The sequence below is a fragment of the Camelus dromedarius genome, chromosome 14 (genome assembly GCF_036321535.1).
Source record: "Camelus dromedarius isolate mCamDro1 chromosome 14, mCamDro1.pat, whole genome shotgun sequence".
NCBI classification, from domain to species: domain Eukaryota; kingdom Metazoa; phylum Chordata; class Mammalia; order Artiodactyla; family Camelidae; genus Camelus; species Camelus dromedarius.
The window spans coordinates 51,350,201-51,368,717 of NC_087449.1; the positions used below are offsets into that span (position 1 = coordinate 51,350,201).

Here is an 18,517-nt window from a genome sequence, read left to right on the forward strand (position 1 = left end):
GTTTACTATTTTTTTTAATTGATTTTACTTGTGGAAGACTTTCAAATTATTTATTTTTAATTTAGAATGTAAGCCTCATCAGAAAGGATTCCTTGTTCACTTTGTTTCTAATCAAATTCCCAAAACAGTATTGGGAACAGGGTAGAAACTGAAAAAAAAATTGAATTTATGTCACAATCAATAAACAGCTGTCCCTTACCCCTATCTATCCCTACTCCCAACTCCTAGTCCCTTGAAGCAAACTTCCAAATCTTCCCCCTAAAATTTGCATATTTCTAAGTAACATTTCTCATTTGCAGCTACAGATATGAGGGACTGCCCCTCATACACACACTTTTCCATCTTCTGATTATAATTTCTGTCAAAACAATATTGAACATTTACATTATTATGACTTTGTAAATATTATTTATAGCTGAGCCATACAGGGTTGATTACATTTGCCTGCAGTAACCAATCCAGGTTGGAGGATAGGGGAAATCATAAAATTGAGAGTACCTGTGTTTGAACACAAAAAAGCTCCTGAGACATTGGCAATGAATTAATGATACTTATACCAAAAAACTAAGCATGTGAAAAACAAGGCAGTTATTAAACACAGGGGAGTAAAAAATGTGCAATAGTCATAATAGCAGAGACGTATAGAGCATTTACTATGTGCCTGACACTGTTCTAATACATGTAAAGCACCTACAGAGAGCTTTATAACTCTTACGTGCAATACAAGGAAAAGGAATTGAAGTTCTGGTCTTGGGTGGAGGCTGATTTAAATTCCAGCCTAGTCTGTGCACTTGGTAGTTTCTGGGCCTCAAGTTAGTCACTTGAACTCTCAGGGACTATTTCCTGAGGGACAGCAATTCCTATTTCACAGGGCTGATGTGAGGATTTAATGGGCTATTACAGTATGTAAAGTGCTCAGCACAATGCCTGGTTTTAAGTCCCAACCCACAAGGGCTGTTACTAAGGATAGGGTACTTTCAACCTGCTATATTGTCAAAGGGAAAATTTCAGTATATCTAAACCAAATGGATTTTCTGGGGGAGTAGGCGTCAGGGAAGAACAGACAGACAAGTGCTCTTTTACAAAGAAAACATCAAAATCAGAAGTGTGATTTTTTCCCCCTTCTAAGAAGTCAACTTCTAGTCAGTATAGTACCTGCATCAAAACTAAAACTTCAAGAAAAAAACAATCACAGAATACATTTTAAATTATTTTACATCATATTCATTTTTTCAAGAGCCACTGACATCCAAAAATCTTCCTGGCACTAATAAAACTTGCCTGTCGTACATATACAGACCTTCTATAGAAATCAGCACTGTCCACTACAACTTTCTGCAATTATAGAGATGTTCTATATATTTCTATAATTGCATAGCCCAATACTATAGGCACTAGTCACATATGACTACTGAGGACCTGAAATGTGGCTAGTGCAGCCAAGGAAATTCATTTTATATTTTTTACAAATTTAAATTAACTGTAAATAGCCACATGTGGCTAGTGACCATCACACTGGACACGTCAGCTCTTTATGATTTGCTTGCTCAAATGAAAATCTTGCCTGTGAAAATCTACATCATTATGCTTAAGTTGTCTTAAGAGTTACCGTGCAGTTAATCATGTTTAATCAGTTACACCAGCTGCTGAAATGATACATCATCAAACTTTGTAAAAGTGTTTTTAGAGATGTACCGTACTCAGAAATCTTGGTTTGGGATTAGGATATTAAAAGATCTACCCCGTGTCTCTCATTATGTAGTATAATTTTTTTTTTTAAATCCAGTGATTCATAAACCATAAATACCTAAACAAAAGTCAATCAATTCTTCTTTTCTTTTTTGATTTGTCTAGAAAAGCCACTGTTCCATATAAAAACACAGCTGACTGGCACACACCAGGACCTCTCAACATCACTTAATTCCTAGTCTTCACCAGGTCCACAGGCATAGATTTATTCTGCCCTTTCCAATACAGCAGGTACTCCCTTAAAAAAGCAGGGAGTGTGTAGAAAACAAGTGGCCTGTTTTATAAAACTCTAAATTTATTCAAAGTGTTAAAAGATTTCACTCTTCCCTCCAAAATACTTTACATTAAAAAAAAATTCAAAACTCTTTTCTATTTTTTCAGCCACTGTACAAGCTGCTGCTTCCCTTTCTGGCGACCAGCCTCTGCCCCTCTAACCCTCTTCCCCTCCCTCCCTCCCTCACTTCACTCTCAGTATTGCTATAGGTTTATTTATAAAGCACTCCTTCCCTCTCTCCCAAGGTCCTCTCCTGCAGGCGTAGCTTTCTTTCCAGATTTCAGGCCCTTGGCTGCAGGTGACTCAGGTTGGTTGGGTGAGATACTGCAGTCAATGTTTGAAGGGAAGAATGCTTTGTGCTTCTGGGAGAAAGGCTGATTGGCTTTTTTCTTGATCAAGTGGAGAATCTTTTTTTTTTTTTTTTTTGCCTCATGGGCACCTGTTCAAGGCCAAACATTTGGCTTGGGGTTGCCCATGGCTGGGTAGTCCTGCCCCTTCTCCAGTTTCCCCCAGGCATAGGTCCATGACAACTGGATCTGACGACTGTACCATTTGTCTGCCTGTGGGCTGTGAAGGACAGGAAGAGTGGCACACGACTACTAGAGAGGGCTTGAAGGAGCCCCAACTCCTCAGGGTATGGGCACCAAACACCCAGCGGAGGAAGTTTTGGTTTTTGGTAGGCAAAACCAGGGTCAGCCAGGACCAAGGGAGGTAGTGATGAGGGGGAAAGGTCTAACCACATAGCTGTGGGGTGAGCAATATTCCTTCTGACAAAACTCCCTCCCCTCTGCCATATCCCCCACCCTCATCCTGTAGGTCCCAGGATGATCCCAGAAAGGAGGGGAAAAAAAAGAGGAGGAAAAGGATTCTGTTCTGCTCTAGGGGAAAAAGCAGGAGATGACAGAGTACTTGGGGCTGGGGGAGGTCTGCTGGAATATGCAGTCATCGCAGCTTCCCTGTTCTGGGAGGGAGGTGGGGGGCCGGCAACCAGGCCCTCAGAGGCTTCATCAGCTCTGCTCCTTGTCCTTGACTAGTAAGACTGTGTGCTGGCCTCCGCTGGACACAGATAAGACCACGCGGTTCTCCAGCTGCTTGCCTGTCATCTCCACAGGGCTCCATGCATCCTCTTCCTGTCCTGTGCCCAGCTGGTAGTTGGTGCCCATGCCCCAGGCAAAAACACGTCCTACAAAGGAGAGAAATGGGGGCAGCTGTCTCCAGGGTCCCTAGCCCTACCCTTCCCAGCATTCAGTGATGCTGGGAGAAGACAAGGGGGTGACGGATAAAAAAAACCTTTGTCAACCAGAGACCACAGTCCTTACACATTGCCAAAGACTTCTCCCTGCTCCTAGGCATGGCATTCAAGGCCCAACAACGACTGGCTATTCTCCAAACCCCCTTAGCACCCTCCATTCCCAGGACCACTGCCTTTGATGCTCTGGATATTCCTGGACCCGAGATGCCCTCCTTTGCTTATCATAAAGGACTGAAACTTCGAGGTGCAGGACAAGCCCCACTTCCTCAGGAATTCTTCCCAGATAATCCCTGTTCAAGCACCTCGGCCAGTCTGACTTCTCAAGGTCCCATGGCTGTTCCACTCAGGCTTTAGCAATCAATTGTCCACATCTCTGCTGTGCCTGCCAGGACCCCAACTACTAAGCCTTCTTTCTCCTAATAAAATTCTAAGTACAACTCCCTGGGAAGTTGGCACCTACTAGGTTGTAAATAAAAGGGTCACCGTGGTAGAAAATGTAAAGAGAAGCCTGAGTTAGGAGTCAGGAGACCTGGGTTCAAGTCCTACTGTCTGTCTGGTCCTCAGTGATATATCCCCCTTTGCTGTTTTCCTCCTCTACAGAACAAATCATCTCTATTAAAACAATCTGTTTACTCATTTAACGTCATCAAAGCCAGAGCTCCTGACAATCAGGATGAAAGCAATGTCATCACAAACACTGCTCTCAGTATCTCAGCTCCATCATATCAGAGCCTGAATCACAACCCTCAGACCCCAACCAGACCGACTGTGGGCAGCCCCACTCACCATCCTTAGTCACAGCATATCCCACAGAGGCCCCACAAGCCACTGAGGAGACAGGGGGCAGCCTGGAGATGAGGGTGGGTATGCTCTTCTCCTCAGCGCCCTCCCCAAGGCCCAGTCGCCCATACTCAGCCCGGCCCAGGCTGTACGCTCTTCCTGTGGGAAGAGGGAGAGAGGAGTAGCAGAGGACGTGCTCCAGGTAGGCCAGGTGAGTGTCCACATCCATGGGAACTGGTCCCCCGTTCCCAGGGTGGTGAGAAGGTCTGCAGTGTCTTTTTCAGTTTTGGGAGAGGCCTGGGAAAACAACCCATAGGCCCCTATTGCTCATATTTGGAAGAGCACCAGAATGCTGAGGGATGGGGGTGACCCTCACAGACCCACAGCTAGTCCAACCCTTGGAGCAGGCCCAGGTTCCAAGAACCATCACTCAGGAGTGTGGCCAGGTCTGTGCCCAGGGAACACTCCACCCCCGACCCAGAAATGGGCCTGGAGGTCCCACCTTCTGAATCCATGCAGACAGTATGGTGCTGGCCACCAGAGAAGCCCACCCAGGACTTGGTGGAGTTCTTGAAGGATGTCAGGTTCTGAGGTACAAAGCAAGATTCTGTGCCTGGGGTTCCTGGGGAGAAAGGCCCGGATAGAGCTGTCAGGGGGGAAGGTGTCCAAGGAGCTGTCCTTCATCCCTTCCCACAGTGTGGCCACCCGCCCTGCACCAGGGTATTCACATTCTTATTTCACAGATGACAAAACTGGGGCTCTGGAAATTAGGTGACCCCACCAAGGGGGCACAACAATGAGTGGTGGAGGCAGGACTGGAACTCAGGTCACTCTGGGCTACGTTGGGTGCTGGGCTTGCGACTCACCAAGCTGATGGTAGTTGGAGAGGCCAAAGCCATATACATGGCCCTCAGAGGAGATGGCAAAGGTGAAGTAGGCGCCACAGAAGGCATCCTGGAATCTGACATGGCCCCGGCTTCCCCTGGATTTCAGCATCACACACTTGGGGACCAGGAGTCGTTCTACAGGCAGAGAGAAGGCTTAGGTCAACGGCAGACACACATGGCCTCTCCTCTAGGCCCCAGCTCTTTCTCCTCCACTGCAAAAGCCCTCACAGGGAGGCTGAGCAGAGACTCTTCTCCCTCTTATACAGAAGAGGAAACTGAGGCCAAGAGAGTCCATTCAGACTCCCACAACCATAAGAGCTTAACATTTACATGGAACTTACCATGTGCCCAACATTCTTCTGTGTTAACTCATCTAACTTCACAACAACCCAATGAGATGAGGAAACTATGTCTAGGGTCCCCTAGCCAGTGGGTGGTAGAGTCAGGATTCAAACCTGGGCTAGTCCGGCTCTAGAGTCAGAGTTCTCAACCTGATGCAAGCCTGAACACAGAAAATCCCTTCTGCCCTTGAGCTTCACCAGGGGTGGCCTGCCAACTTGCCCCACCAGAGGGACCTAAGCCACCTACCAAGGCCCTGCCGGCCACCACGATTGGCAAACAATTCAGGCACACGGCCCAGCTGGCCCTGCTCTCCACAGCCCAAAGTATAGAGGTCGCCATCAGCTGTCAGCATCACCAAGTGGTCATTTCCTGAGGGTGAGAGAAGGCAGGGGATGCAGGGCTTGTATATAAGGCCCAAGGCTGGGCCAGCCCCAGAACAAGGTTCTCCAACTACTGCCCAGACTCACCTGAGGCCACCTTCACCACCGGCGTGCTCAGCTGCACCTGCACAGGCACCATGCTCTTTTTCATGGGCTCCAAGAGCCCGATCACACCGTTGTTGTCCTGCAAGGGAGGGATGGAACAGTTTTCAGCCTAGTACCAGCCAGATCCAGCTTTGCAGGCAGCCACAAAGCTGTCTGGTGAAGGGCACTGGTGCCAGGTAGGGATGGAGAGGTGGGCAGGAGCCAGGCCACATAGTACTCTGTGATTTGCATTAAAATAACAAAGGAGTTGGGGATGAGATGGGAGTGAAAAGGAAACAACTTTAGCCACAAGCTGATAATTGTTGAAGTGAGTAAATGGAGTTCAATATATTATTCTAATTATTTTTATGTGTTTGAAATACTCCATTAAAAAAAAGTAAAAATAGCCCCAACGAGGAAACATCAGATTCCTTTATTTTTGACATGCCAAAATAAATTGAATACTGAAGTATCAAAGCAATTTTAATGCTGAATCTCCTTTTAAAACCACTCTCCTGTCTTGGAAATTCTGTGATATGCCCCCAAACCCCTAAGAAGTGTGGAAGAGGGGTGGGAAGGGGAAGGGGGAAGTTAAAAGTAGGGAGATGGGTGAGGACAGCAGGCTTCCTGGCTCAGCCTCAGCCCAAAGGCATCGCTGACCCACCCCTTTCCCAAGACACATACTTCATAACATCAGCGTCAAGCAAACAGCCAGTGTTGTGGACAGGCCTAGAAGAAGCAGCCAAAGACCTGGGTCTGGGCCCAAGCTCTGCCCAGGGCCTTGATTTCCCCACCAGTAAGTACAACAGGGCTGTGGAGCTGAGTTATCTTTGGGGTCCCACCAGTTAATTCTGCTTGCCAGCCCCCATGCAGTTCTCCAGACCCAGTCTTACCCGGAAGGAGCCCCACAGGAAGACTCGGCCGTCCTCGGTGAGGGCCGCTGTGTGACTGTCTCCTGCTGACACCTGTACCACCTTCTCTTGCAGTTCCACTTTCCCGGGGACCATCTCTGAGCCCTCTGCTGATGTGTCCCTTCCCAGGGCACCCTCATCATTGCAGCCGAAGGAGTAGACCTGCGTCCAGGATGGCCCTGTTAGTGCAAGGTCTGGCCTCTCAGTCCACTCTTGTTTAAGCCACTCCCTGCTCATCTAGCCAGCTCCATCTCCACAGAATGTGGCTCAAAGCTCTTCCCCAAGCCCCCATCCCCAGGCCCTGTCCCATCCTGTGCCACCCACAACTTACCTGGCCACTTTTGCTTAGACACACGGTGTGCATGCCCCCAGCTTCAGCCTGCACGATGTCCTCTGGAATGGGCACCAGGGCTGGCTTCTTCCTCTCCATCACATTCTCGCCTAGCCCCAGCTGGCCCACATCGCCCTGGCCCAGTGTCAGCACCAAGCCCGGTTCTGTGCTGTGGGACCTATGTGAGACTGAGGGGTGAAGAAGACAGCCCCTGAGTGTGTAGGATGACAGGAGAGGAGAGGTCTCTGCATGGGCTCTGGGATCACACAGACCTGGATTCAAGCCCCTGCTCTGCCACAGACCATTAGCCTGACCTTTCCAAGCCTAAGTTTCCTCATCTGAGAAATGAGGATAACAAAAGTACCTATCTCATAGGGTTTTTGTGAAGATGAAAAACAAAGCATATTATTAATGTGAGTGGAAGGAAATGGAAACAGTGAGATACTGGATATTGTGAAATAAATCTTAGTGGGGAGAGAAAAAGAACAGTGAGGACATAAGATACTTTCCTTGATTGGCTGTAAGGTCTTGGTCAGAAACACAGTGACAACAGTGAGGGCATAATAACATCTACCCCTTTACTGACTGCTTACTCTACTAATGTTGAATTGCTTTGCACATTGTTACAGACCTTCCATATTTAGGATCCCATTTTATAGGAAAGGGAATAGAGCCTCAAGAGAGGTTAAGTAACCACTCCAGGGTCAGAGCTAATAACTAGCAGAAGAGTTTGCAGTGAAGCCTATGTGTTCAGGGCACAGTCCCTAGCCTCCATCCTCAGGTTGTGACTTAACCTCTGGTCACGAACAGTGACCCTCACTGTGCTCCTATCTGGGAGCAGACAAGCAGCTGAAGAGGAACTGGCAGGCCTAAGACACCGCACAGACATTTGAGGAGAGGTACATGCCAACAGGTGCGCGGCACAGGGCCATCTGCTGGCCAATGACGGCGCCCGTGGCCCCAACAGCCAATGGCATCCAGGCCCTCCCTCTGGGGGTGTGGCCACAGCTGCCCCGACTGCACAGAGGGCTCCCTGGGCAGGCAGCCACCTGGTCGGGCTTTCTGGTCAGGAGGGCTCTGCCCACAGGCACCTTGGCAGGAGCGGGCGCCTGGAATGCGGCGGGAGGCAACGGCCCTCGCTGCCTGGTTACGAGAGTCTGCAAAAGACAGACACTGTCTGAGAGTGGGTCCACATTCCCCCCTCCCAGATTAGGCGTGGCTCTCTCTCCTCCCTGACTCCCTCCAGGGTCCCAACAGAGAGGAAACCACAGCCAGCTCCCTGGAGTGCTACCAGGACACTGTCTCACTTTCCTCACAACAGCCCAGTGAGGTTGCCCATTTTATGAACGGGCTAGTCTAAGCTCAGTGAGGTTAGTGATTTGACCAAAGCTACACAGCTAGAAAGTGGCAGAGCCAGGACTTGAACCCAGTCTGGAGGTCAGTGGTCTTAACCATATTATTGCCTGGGGCAAAGCCCTAGGGTCTAGTTTTTTGGCCAGTACCTGAGTGCTTTTAGGCAAGTCTCTGCACTGTTATAATTCCCAGAAGGTGGGATTCAATGAGCTACAGGCGACCCTCCAGCTGGGTGGAGTTCCTGGACTTCCAGACCCCTCAGGAAGGAGCCCAGTCCCAGATTCTGGGGGCACCAGGAGGCCACCCATACTGAGATAGAGGCTAAAGCCAACTTACCCTTCACCTTCTTGCTTTTCGGGAGGGCATCTTCTGGGGGTGACCTTCTCTTAGCTATACGCTTGGGTGGCATCTTCCTGTCCTGAAAAAAACAGGCAAAAATGGCAATCATTTTCCTGCTCTAATTAGGCAATATTTATCAAAAACTTTAAAAGAGGTGAGAAGAAATTCCCAGCAATTCCACTTCTCAGAATTTATCTGAGAACCAAATAATAAATATAGCTAAAGACTAACTTCCACAAATATTCTCTGCTATATTCTTCTTAATATTAAAAAAAAAAAAATGGAGCAACCCATGCACTTGGGAGGCTGGCTAGGTAATATGTAGTATATTGATGATAAAACAGTAGAAAGCCATTAAAAGTGATGTTTCAGAGATTTACATATTGAATCATCGCCAAATAATATAAGCAGACTGAAAAACAGCCCACCATCCTATTTGTGGGGGGGAAGCATACATATAAAAATGTGTGGAGGAAAACATATTCAATGTTAATAAAAGTAACCTCCGGGAAATTTCGGGATTATGGACAACTTTTACTTTTTTCTTTGTATCTTATTATACTATCTAAGATACAAGGAACGTTACATTTTTTTTTTTTTTTTTCCTGAGACATGGAATCTCATCAGTGAATCCCCCCAAACCATGTTTTTCTACAGCAGGTTTGTCAACCTCAGGCCTGCCAGCATGGGGACCCCTCCCTCCTGCCCACTGCCACATGCCCTGGGAGGGACACACTGGTTGAGAGCGTCACCTACAGCTTTTGTTCGACCCTCAACAGTAAACTGAGCCCTCCACCTGACAGGGGGCCACAGTCCCCTCTGCCCCCCAGGGCCCTGGTCTGGATGATCATTGGCCCATCGACGGGTTCCACACAGGGGTCTGACCTCTGCCTCACCCACAGGGCCAATGCCAGGAGCAACCCTTTGGCGCTCCTTCCAGAATGACCAAACCGTCTCCTGCTCCTTGTCAAGGGTCCTCACAGCACAAGTGCTCATAGACCAGGTGGCTCCAGACCCCGCACAGGGAGTAATGGGTCTGGACAGGACACAGGCCACTGATACTGGCTCAGCAGCTCTCAGGCAGGCAAGCAGGTCACACCTGCCCAACGCTTTCTTCTACAAAGTCTCCCCCAGACAGACCTACTGAATGACCAAAGGAGACCCTCTCTGAGTCAATCCCACTGTGCCCAAAGCTTGCCACGTGCTCATACATCTCATTTAAACCTCACAACGAGCCTTACTCTATGGAAGAAGAAAATCGTACTGTCTGGCTACAAACCATTCTTAATGCCCACTGTTCTGAGCACTGAGTGTAGAAATAGCTGCTTCCTCTGTGCCCCGACGTCACGGGTGCAGCAGGGCAGCTGCATCCGTGGTGCTGGTAGGTCCGCCATCCATGGGGCAACATTTTTTTTTTAATATAGAAAATTAAAACACTGAAGAACGTTAAGTGAAATATCCCTCATAACTCTTCCCAACCCTAACATAACCACTAGTAACTCTAGTGATGCATCACTGTTATAATCAAACCACATGCAAAAAAAAAGCTACTTTCATTAAATAAAACCAAACTAAACCAAACCATTTGTACCCTTTGATCCAAAATGCCACCACTCCTGGGAGGAGCCTGGCTTTCCTCTAAACAGTCCAACAAGAGACAAACAACGTATATACACACACACTAACATACAAACAAGAGGTGTTACAACATGGGAAAAGGAAATCACCTACAGGTGACAAGAAGGGGATGATCCAGGGGCCTCAGCCCTGAGCCCCTTTTCTCCTTTAACTGCTGCTGCCTCCCCAAGGCTGCTGAGAACAGACATTCCTCCTGGCTCTCACAATTCCAGTCCAGCCCAGATTGTGTCCAAGGCCTTTTTTCCTCCACATATGCAGCTCTGGAAATAAACCTTTATTGAGCCCTGGTCTTTAAGGTTATGAAAGACAGTTAAGTTGTTTAAACTTGGGGCTCCCAAATTCTAAACTGTGAACCCTCTGGAATGGATGGCTAGGGTCAGGGCAATTCACAGCTATCCAGATACAAATGGTAGAGTCGTGGTTATGAAGGGCCAGAACATGTGCTCAGCTACTTTCTAGCTGTTTGACCAAAATCATTTAATTTCTTCATGATTCAGTTTCCTCCTCAGCTAAAAAGGGATAATAATAGCACCTACACCCTGTTGTAATGTGGAGGATTAAATGAGCTAACACTGTAAAAGTGATTACATAGTAAGTGCTCAATAAATCAATACTGGTGTATAACAGCAGGAACCTGTCCCGGGAAATGCTCAGGCACAGCTCTCATCTAAGCTAACCCACCTCTCCTCCGTTTTACAGAAAAGGGGTGGAGGCTTCTACCCAAGGCTACAAACAGAAAGAGAACCCCAAGAGCCCTTCTCAGGCTTCAGTGTGGCCCGAAAGAGCACCCCCCTCCCTTCTTCCTTCCAGGAGGTCCTAGAGACCCAGCCTCTCCAGCTCCCATGGTACACAAACACAAGGTCAGTGGCCTCTGCATTTCTGAGCACAGTTCTGCTGACTCTCCTGGGGGAGAACAAAGTACTAAAGACAAGGAAGCAGCCAAAGGCCTAGAGTGCCAAGCCTGTGCAGGTCGAGCCTCTGCAGGTGGAGCTTCTTCTACAGGCTGTGACGGGCCCAGTTCTCACTCTGATGACGTGGTAGTTCTGTGTCTCACCCAACTTTTATTCTCCCAGGGTGGAACCAATCAGCCTCTCTGAGACCCCTCTTCCCACACTAGAAATGCATGCTCTGGGAGTCGAGGGAACTGGGTTCATCTGCCAGAGCTTGGCTTGCCCACCCCTGCTTCTGTGACCACGGGTGGCCTCTCTGGCAGCTTTAACCTCTCTGAGCTGTATCCTCACCTGTAAAAAGGGACACAATGACTACTTCCAGGGCTGCTGTCAAGACTGAATGAATTGTTTGTAGAGGACTTTCCAGTGCCAAGCACACAGTAAGTGCTTAATACATGGCAGCATTTATTCATTCATTCCAAATATTTACTGAGTGCCTCTAACCACCCCTTGACTTTGGGCCAGGTGGAGAACAGAAAAAGGAAAACGAATCCTCTCCCTGTTCTCATGGAGCTTATGTTCTAGTGGGAAAGAGACACACACACTGGTATTACAGATGGCGCTGCATGAAAAATAGGCAAGGTGATGTAGTAAGAAATAATTTGGGGCACAACAATGTAAATGTACTTAATGCTTTGAACTACATATAATTAAAAATGGTTAAAATGGTAAATTTTGTGTTATGTATATTTTACCACAATTAACAAAAAAAGAGAGTAACTGGGATGGGGGAGGAGATATAGATCAGATAAGTAACATTTGAGCTAAGACTTGAAATACCAGCAGGGGAAGACCTGGACAAAAGCATGTGATCTGCTTAAGGATCCCGGGAGGCCAGGGGGCCGCAGCTGCACAGTGCCAGGTCAATGGCACAAGGGAAGCAAGGGCTGGTCATACAAGGCCTTGCAGGGAAACTGAAAAGGTTTAAGGAGAAAAATGTCTTCTGAATACTGTAAAGAAAATGGAATGGATTGGAAGAGGAGACAACTGCAGGCACCCAAATGAGAGAAGCTGGTGATTGATCTGGTTTGAAGCAAGAGAGAAAAGTAGACAAAACAGATTAACTTAGGAGACAGGCTTGATTTGCCCGTTGGTTAGGCGCAGGGAATGAGGGAGAGGGAGGAATCTGGAATGACATTTTCATCCTCAAAAATCCAGGGGATCCTGGGCAGGCCTCCCTGGCTTTGGCTTACTGGACTAGGTAGGTGGCATACTTCCAGTTAGGGAGATGGAGAACACTGTGGGACAGACAGGAGAGATGAGACCTAGAGGTCCATTTTGCCAGGTGTTTTTGTTAAGTCTGAAGTGTGTGGGAGCCAACCAATAAGGGATGTTAAGTATGCAGAGCTGATGGGTTAAGGGGTGTGGGATATGACAAGTACCCACTGTTTCCGGTAGACAGCTTGTACCCCTGGCCAGGTTGGCAGCCAGTTCATTGTGTCCAGGGCCCTGTCCCACCAAAGGCACATTTCCAGCTCATCAGAATGACCTGTAGGAGTTAGCTGTGCTGGGGAGGGAGACTGTAATAACATGGAAAAGTACTCACAACAAGAAGTTAAGTGAAAAAACAGGAAACAAAATTCTGTCAGCACACTGATGCTGATGTTGGGTTGACCTGTAGTCGTGGGTCATTAACAAAAAAAAATGTGTTAGTAGGGTTTGCAACTGACCCAGACAACATCCCCTTAGCCACCTGTATTTTGGCTAACAATCTGGGGCATCTCACTGCAAGCTAACCACACCAATTCCACTTTACAGACGGGGAAACTGAGGCTCAGAAAAATGAAGTTTCTTACCCAAGACTGGAAAAGGAAGTCAAGATCTGTACCAAGCTGGTCAGACCCCAGAACTGGTGCCCTTGCCTACTTCCTCCCCACACCCCCGGTCTCTCAGCCTGCCTGAGAACTCTCTCATACTCTCTCTGCTAGAAAAGACAGCAGCTTTTCTCTGGTCTTCATCCTCCCCACCCCTTTCCCATCCCATTCCACAAGCCATTCATGATCTTTTTAAACCTGGAACAAGCTGCTTTCTTGCTCAGACTTCTCAGTGGTTCCCTCGGCCCACACTTCTTGATCTGGTGCTAAAGACCTCCAGGGTCTGGTACTGACACAGCTTTTGGCCTCATATCCTACCTATCACATCCTCCCTTCTCTCCTCACACAATCTCAGACTGCTGACTATTCTCTCTATACCATGTGCATTTCTATACCAGCCCATCCCGTATCCCACTGGAAGAACTTCTACTCAAAGTCACTGCCATAGGTAAACCACCTCTGGTCCCTCTCAATCCCAAAGGAACCATTCTCTTAGAGAAATCAGGAAAGACTTTTGAATCGTAACTATTTTATTTACATATCTATCCACCATACCAATCTACTCCTTCAAATGAGTCTCTTTGGAGCACTGGCCACTCCTACCTTCTATATGCCAACAATCTTTGATGCCTCACAACAAGCTGAAGAAGGCACTGTCACTCCTATTTCACAGTTGAGGGAACTGAGGCTCAGAGAAGTAAATTTACTTGCCTAAGTTCATACAGCCAGATAGAAGAGCCAGGAATAAAATCCAGGTCTATCTGAATAATTAAAAACAAAAACAAGAATAGGTTGGCTAAAGGCAGGCCATGATCCAGGCAGGGGTGGAGACAGCCTGGATAGGCCTCCCCAGGATCCCCCATGAGCTTGGCCAAACGCAACAAGCAGGGGGTAGAAGCCCACTGAGAAGGGCAGGATGGTGGGACTAGAGAAGAGACATGGAGGTAGCTGGGGCCTGGGAGGGTGAGCCAGGTGGGCGATGGATCTGCTGAAGGATGTGCGGAAGGACAACGGGTACAACTCTGTGCTGTGGTGGAGACAGCAATGGATTTCAGTGAGTTCCCTTTGAGCCTGAGAATCTACACCTCTCTGATGGAGGACTTTAGGCACTGCAGCGCCCTAGTGTTGTGAGCAATCCTGGAGGCATGGCAGGGAAAGTGAGGGCACCTTCTAAAAGGTACAGTCCTGCACCCATCACACCCCTGCATATCCTCTACTGCACAAATCAGTCCTTTGGAGAGACATCCTGTCTAACTGCTCTGCATTTGTTTTCTTAACCAGTGAGTGTCTGGGCTGGGAACAAATTGTAGTCTCTTGTCCCTACCCCACTCTCCCCAACAAACACAGCTTCTGTCCTTTCATTTTCCAGGAATTTACAGTCTGGGAGAAGAGTTAGACACAATCACAAATAATAAGTCAGATAGAGTCAACTTCCACTAGTAGGCAACTACGATGTGCCAGCTTCTCCTGAATGCTCACACCTGCCCTCTGAGGTGTGATTATCCTGGCTTTACAGATAAGAAAGTGGAGGCTCAGGGGAAGGTGTCCCAGGCCACACAGGTGGGATGACAGCCCAGGTCTCCTGACCACTCCCCCCAGAGCCAGAGCTTCCCCTCTTCTCCCTGGATCTCAGTTTCCTCATTTGGTGAACAAAGGCACAGCAGACAGGACAGGCTACCAGGGGCCAAGTGTTTCTGCTGTGACCCCGTGACCTCAGCACAGTTTCATTTCTGCAAAGGGAGACAGAGCCCTCTCTGACCACAGCAGTTGTCCCCACCCGCCCACCCAAGTCAGGAGGCAGACGCTTGCCTGCCAGACGCAAAGGCTGAAGAATCCCTTTGTGTGAGAGGTCCCCAGGAGTGAAGGGGAGAGAGAGGCTCATCTGGCAGCAAACATTTGCTGCGCTCCTGCCGCTCCTGCCTCTGCGAGGCACAGAGTTGGCACACTTCACCCAGGAGTTCCTAGCCAGGGGATCCCCCTTACATACAGCGCTGTGCCTCGGCTTAAATGTGTTCATTCTTCCCAGGGGAAAAGGGCCGCAACTTCCCCCAGATGCTAGAACCCCAGCTTTAAGGAAACAGTAGGATATTAGGAATCCTCACCACAGGTCACTTACCTGTACAAGTAAGGAAAACAAGGCTCAGAGGAGTTGAGCGAGTGGCCCCAGGGCACCCAACTAGGAAGTTGCAAACCTGAATAGGATTCCTGCTCTTGGGATGTCTTTGCAATAAGAGAAGAACTCTTAATTCATCTTTTCAGACTCCATTCTGATGCTGTTCTTGGGTGAAACCATTGCTGCCTCCTCCACCCCCACCCAGTGTTGCTCTTTTGCACCCCAGACCTTTCAAGACCCAGCCCCTGTTGGATCGTCCTGGTCCTCCCCTCCTTGTACCCTGCGCTCCAGTCAGACTCAAACACTCGTGGTGTCCCGGATCACAACACTTACCTACACCTCCACACCTTTGCATGTGCTGTGTCCCCTGCCTGGATCACCCTAACCCCTCCACCCCATCTGTCTGAATAACTCTACTGCTCCTTCAACTCTGGCCAAGAGTCACCTCGGCTGGAAAGCCATCCCTGACTCGCCTGAGCAGGCTTGGGTGACCCCCCCAGCGTTACCCTTCACACTCCATACACTCTCCACTTCTGCTGGGGCACCCAAGTCACATTTCGTTGGAGCACCTCAGTTAGTATCTGCCAGCAGCAGCGCCCCAGCTTCACGGGCATACTCCGGGGATCACCCTGGACCGTTAATTGTGGCCCCACATGGGTCTCCCCAGGGAGACCCGGGGCTCCATCAGGGCCACAGGGGGCCCTCTCACCATATTCCCCGCCCTGCTAGCGCGGTACGGAGTGGACAGCCAATAAATAATCTGTCGACACGTGAGTTGATGCGGAGTTCACAGCACACTCTTCAACGGGTCGAACAGTTGTCGTTGTGGTGCCCGTTGTCGCTGAGATTTCTCTTCCTGCGCAGACCTTGAGCAGCCTACCCTCGTGCTCCTAAAGCAGACCTCCGTCGGGCAGGATTCCGGCCCCACTCTGCAATCCACGTTCTCCAAACCGATGCTGGACAAAGTCACTTTTTCGCTTCGGAAACGCGGCCCCCGCCAGGGTGGCTGCCCCGGCCGGGGAGGCGCGCGGATCTGCGTACCGCGGGCGCCGAGGTCACCGCGGCCGCGCGCACCTCGGCCGGCCGCGCTCGGGACGTTTGAATCTCCCGCCCGAGCGGGCGGCGCGGGCCGGGCGTGAGAGGCGCGGCGGCAGAGGGGCCGCGCGGCCCTCGCTCGGGCGAGGCGGGGCCCGGGCGGCTCCCGGCCGCCCCGCGGGGTCGGGAACCCGCGCTCCCGCACCCGCGCCTCCCGGGCGCCCGGCTTCACGTGGGGCCGGCGCCGCGCGACACGGGCGCGCGCAGGCAACGTCTCCGGCCCACCACGACCGCCGGTGCCCCGGCTGTGCCCGCCCCGCGCGCCGCCCCTCGCCCGGACCCTCGGCGCGTGACGGGCGCGACCTACCTCGCTGCAGGTCCGCCACAAGGAACTCCTCCGCTCGCCGGCCCGGCCGCGAACTGCCCCAGAGCATGCGCTCTGCAGGCCTCCGGCCCCGACCCCGGGCCAGAAAAGAAAACAAAGAGCCCGGCGACCCCTGGCGGGCACCCCGGGAAGTGCAAATGGCGTGCTCTGCTAGGACGCTCTTGACCAGGCTCTCTCCACCCTAGCCCGGGTTCAGTAGGTGTGCATTTTGGAGACCCCAAATCGGTGCAAATGAAATGACAACCAGAAAGACTACTAGGAATCACGGTTTGTTTGGGAAAATCTGGTGTGGAAGGGACTGTACGGGCAAATGAGATCCTGATCCTCCCTGCTCTCATGAGGTTCTCCGTCAGAGAAAGGTGAGAAATCAGGCTATCAACAACTACCAGGGTTGTGACAAGGGTACACACAGGGTTATCTGGCTCAGCCAGGGCTTAAGAAGGGCTTTCCAGGTTAAGGCTAAGAGGGCAGGGCCTCCTAGAAGAAGCATCACTTGCAATGACAGCGAGCGATGAGCGCCTATGGTGGTTATGAGAAACTCGCAGGGTCTCACTGGGGCAGAGAGTGCCACAGGAGTAACGTGGGGGAGAACTGGAGAGGGAGAGACAGGCCATGGGTTCAGGGTCTCTAAGGACACAGCCTCTACCCTGAGGCAGTGGGGAACTATGAAAGGGATTTGAGCACGTGAGTGACATGAGCAGATGTTTGCTTTAGAACAAAATGGAGAATGGACTTGAGGGAAGGGGAAACCAAGAGTCGGGGAGGGAGACCAGATAAAAAAGAAGATGAGGGTGTAAATTGAGGTTGGGAGCTAGAGATGGAGAACAGGCACCAAGCCGACTATGCTGTCTTGTTAACACACTCCTTCTTCAGGATGAATACAAACATTTCTTTAGGATTTCAAGGGTTTCCTGCGGTGAACTTTCAGGCCATTTGATTGTGTCTGGGTACTTCCTAGGTCAGGGGAGTGAGCGCTGCAGAAGGACATTTTCTTCATTTCATGTTGATTCTGACTCTGAAAGTCATACTATCATACCTGAACTCTAGATGGACACTTTTCATGAGTGTTTACCAACTGAATTTCTTCTCTGCAGAGCCCCTCCCCTCAAAAAAGGCAGTCCCCATCTTCAGAGTCTCTTACCTCTTCAAGTTTACTTCTGCCTCCATCACAGACTCTTCTTTTGGATGATATACTGTGAAATGTCTCCAAGTTTTAACCCTGGGATCTCTGATCTCTCTCTGCTGTCTTCCTCCAAGATCTTACTCAGTCACCTGGCTTAATATAATTATAAAAATAATTATTACCATCTATTTTGTAAAACCTTTTACTTTAACTACAGAAACATGTTCATCCATGTCCATTAGTTCATTTGTTCCTCATAAAAACTTCAACAGTTGGAAAATGAGAAAAATGAGGTACAAAGAGTTTAAGCAAGTTCTCTGGGGTCATCATACAAGTGGTAGGAGAGTAGAACTCTTGTTCAGGGCTTTTTAACTTTTTAGCCATCACCTTTTAACTGAGAGGGCAATCCATCTGGTCTGGTTCTGACCTCCACCCTAAGTTTCAGTCCTACAGTCTATGCAGAAGACTCAACACCCAAAATAAAACTCATTTCCCATGGATCTAGACACATTCCCCCTTCATCCTTCAAGCCAAGGTTAAGGTTCTTTGACAAGTACAGGTTCAAACCTTAATTTCTTTTCTGACTCGTGCTTCTCTGCTTGTCTGTTTCTGCCCCTCTAGTCTAAGCACCACCCTCTTGTGTTCCTGCCTCTCATCCTTTCCCCTCCATTTCATTTCACCTAGATCCCCAGGTTAGTCTCCCTAAATCATGAGACCTTGCCCTGCTGAGGAATCTTTAAAGACTCAGATATTGCTTTAGTGCTATGCTTGGAGCAC

General features: G+C 49.4%; 1 protein-coding gene and 1 non-coding gene across 11 annotated transcripts; both read right to left on the reverse strand.

The window, feature by feature from the left end:
• Positions 1-1,197: 1,197 nt before the first annotated feature.
• Positions 1,198-16,684, reverse strand: RCC1 (regulator of chromosome condensation 1). 10 transcript variants are annotated; one of them, XM_031464493.2, is made up of 11 exons: positions 16,600-16,684; positions 8,680-8,761; positions 8,040-8,147; positions 6,991-7,178; positions 6,642-6,821; positions 5,752-5,848; positions 5,531-5,653; positions 4,922-5,077; positions 4,558-4,677; positions 4,062-4,214; positions 1,198-3,206 (listed from the first exon to the last, which is right to left on the reverse strand). In XM_031464493.2, exons 2-11 carry the CDS (start codon positions 8,750-8,752, stop codon positions 3,031-3,033), a joined length of 1,374 nt encoding a protein of 457 aa, XP_031320353.1. In that variant the 5' UTR covers positions 8,753-8,761; positions 16,600-16,684; the 3' UTR covers positions 1,198-3,030. The 10 variants fall into 10 exon arrangements, with proteins under 10 accessions (XP_031320353.1, XP_031320352.1, XP_031320354.1 ...); XM_031464492.2 differs by lacking the exon at positions 16,600-16,684 and adding an exon at positions 15,907-16,173; XM_031464494.2 differs by lacking the exon at positions 16,600-16,684 and adding an exon at positions 15,907-16,172 and having other exon boundaries at positions 8,082-8,147.
• LOC116156980 (small nucleolar RNA SNORA43) lies at positions 9,944-10,077 on the reverse strand. Its single transcript, XR_004140945.1, has one exon. It is a non-coding gene; the product is annotated as a small nucleolar RNA SNORA43 (small nucleolar RNA).
• Positions 16,685-18,517: the final 1,833 nt, after the last annotated feature.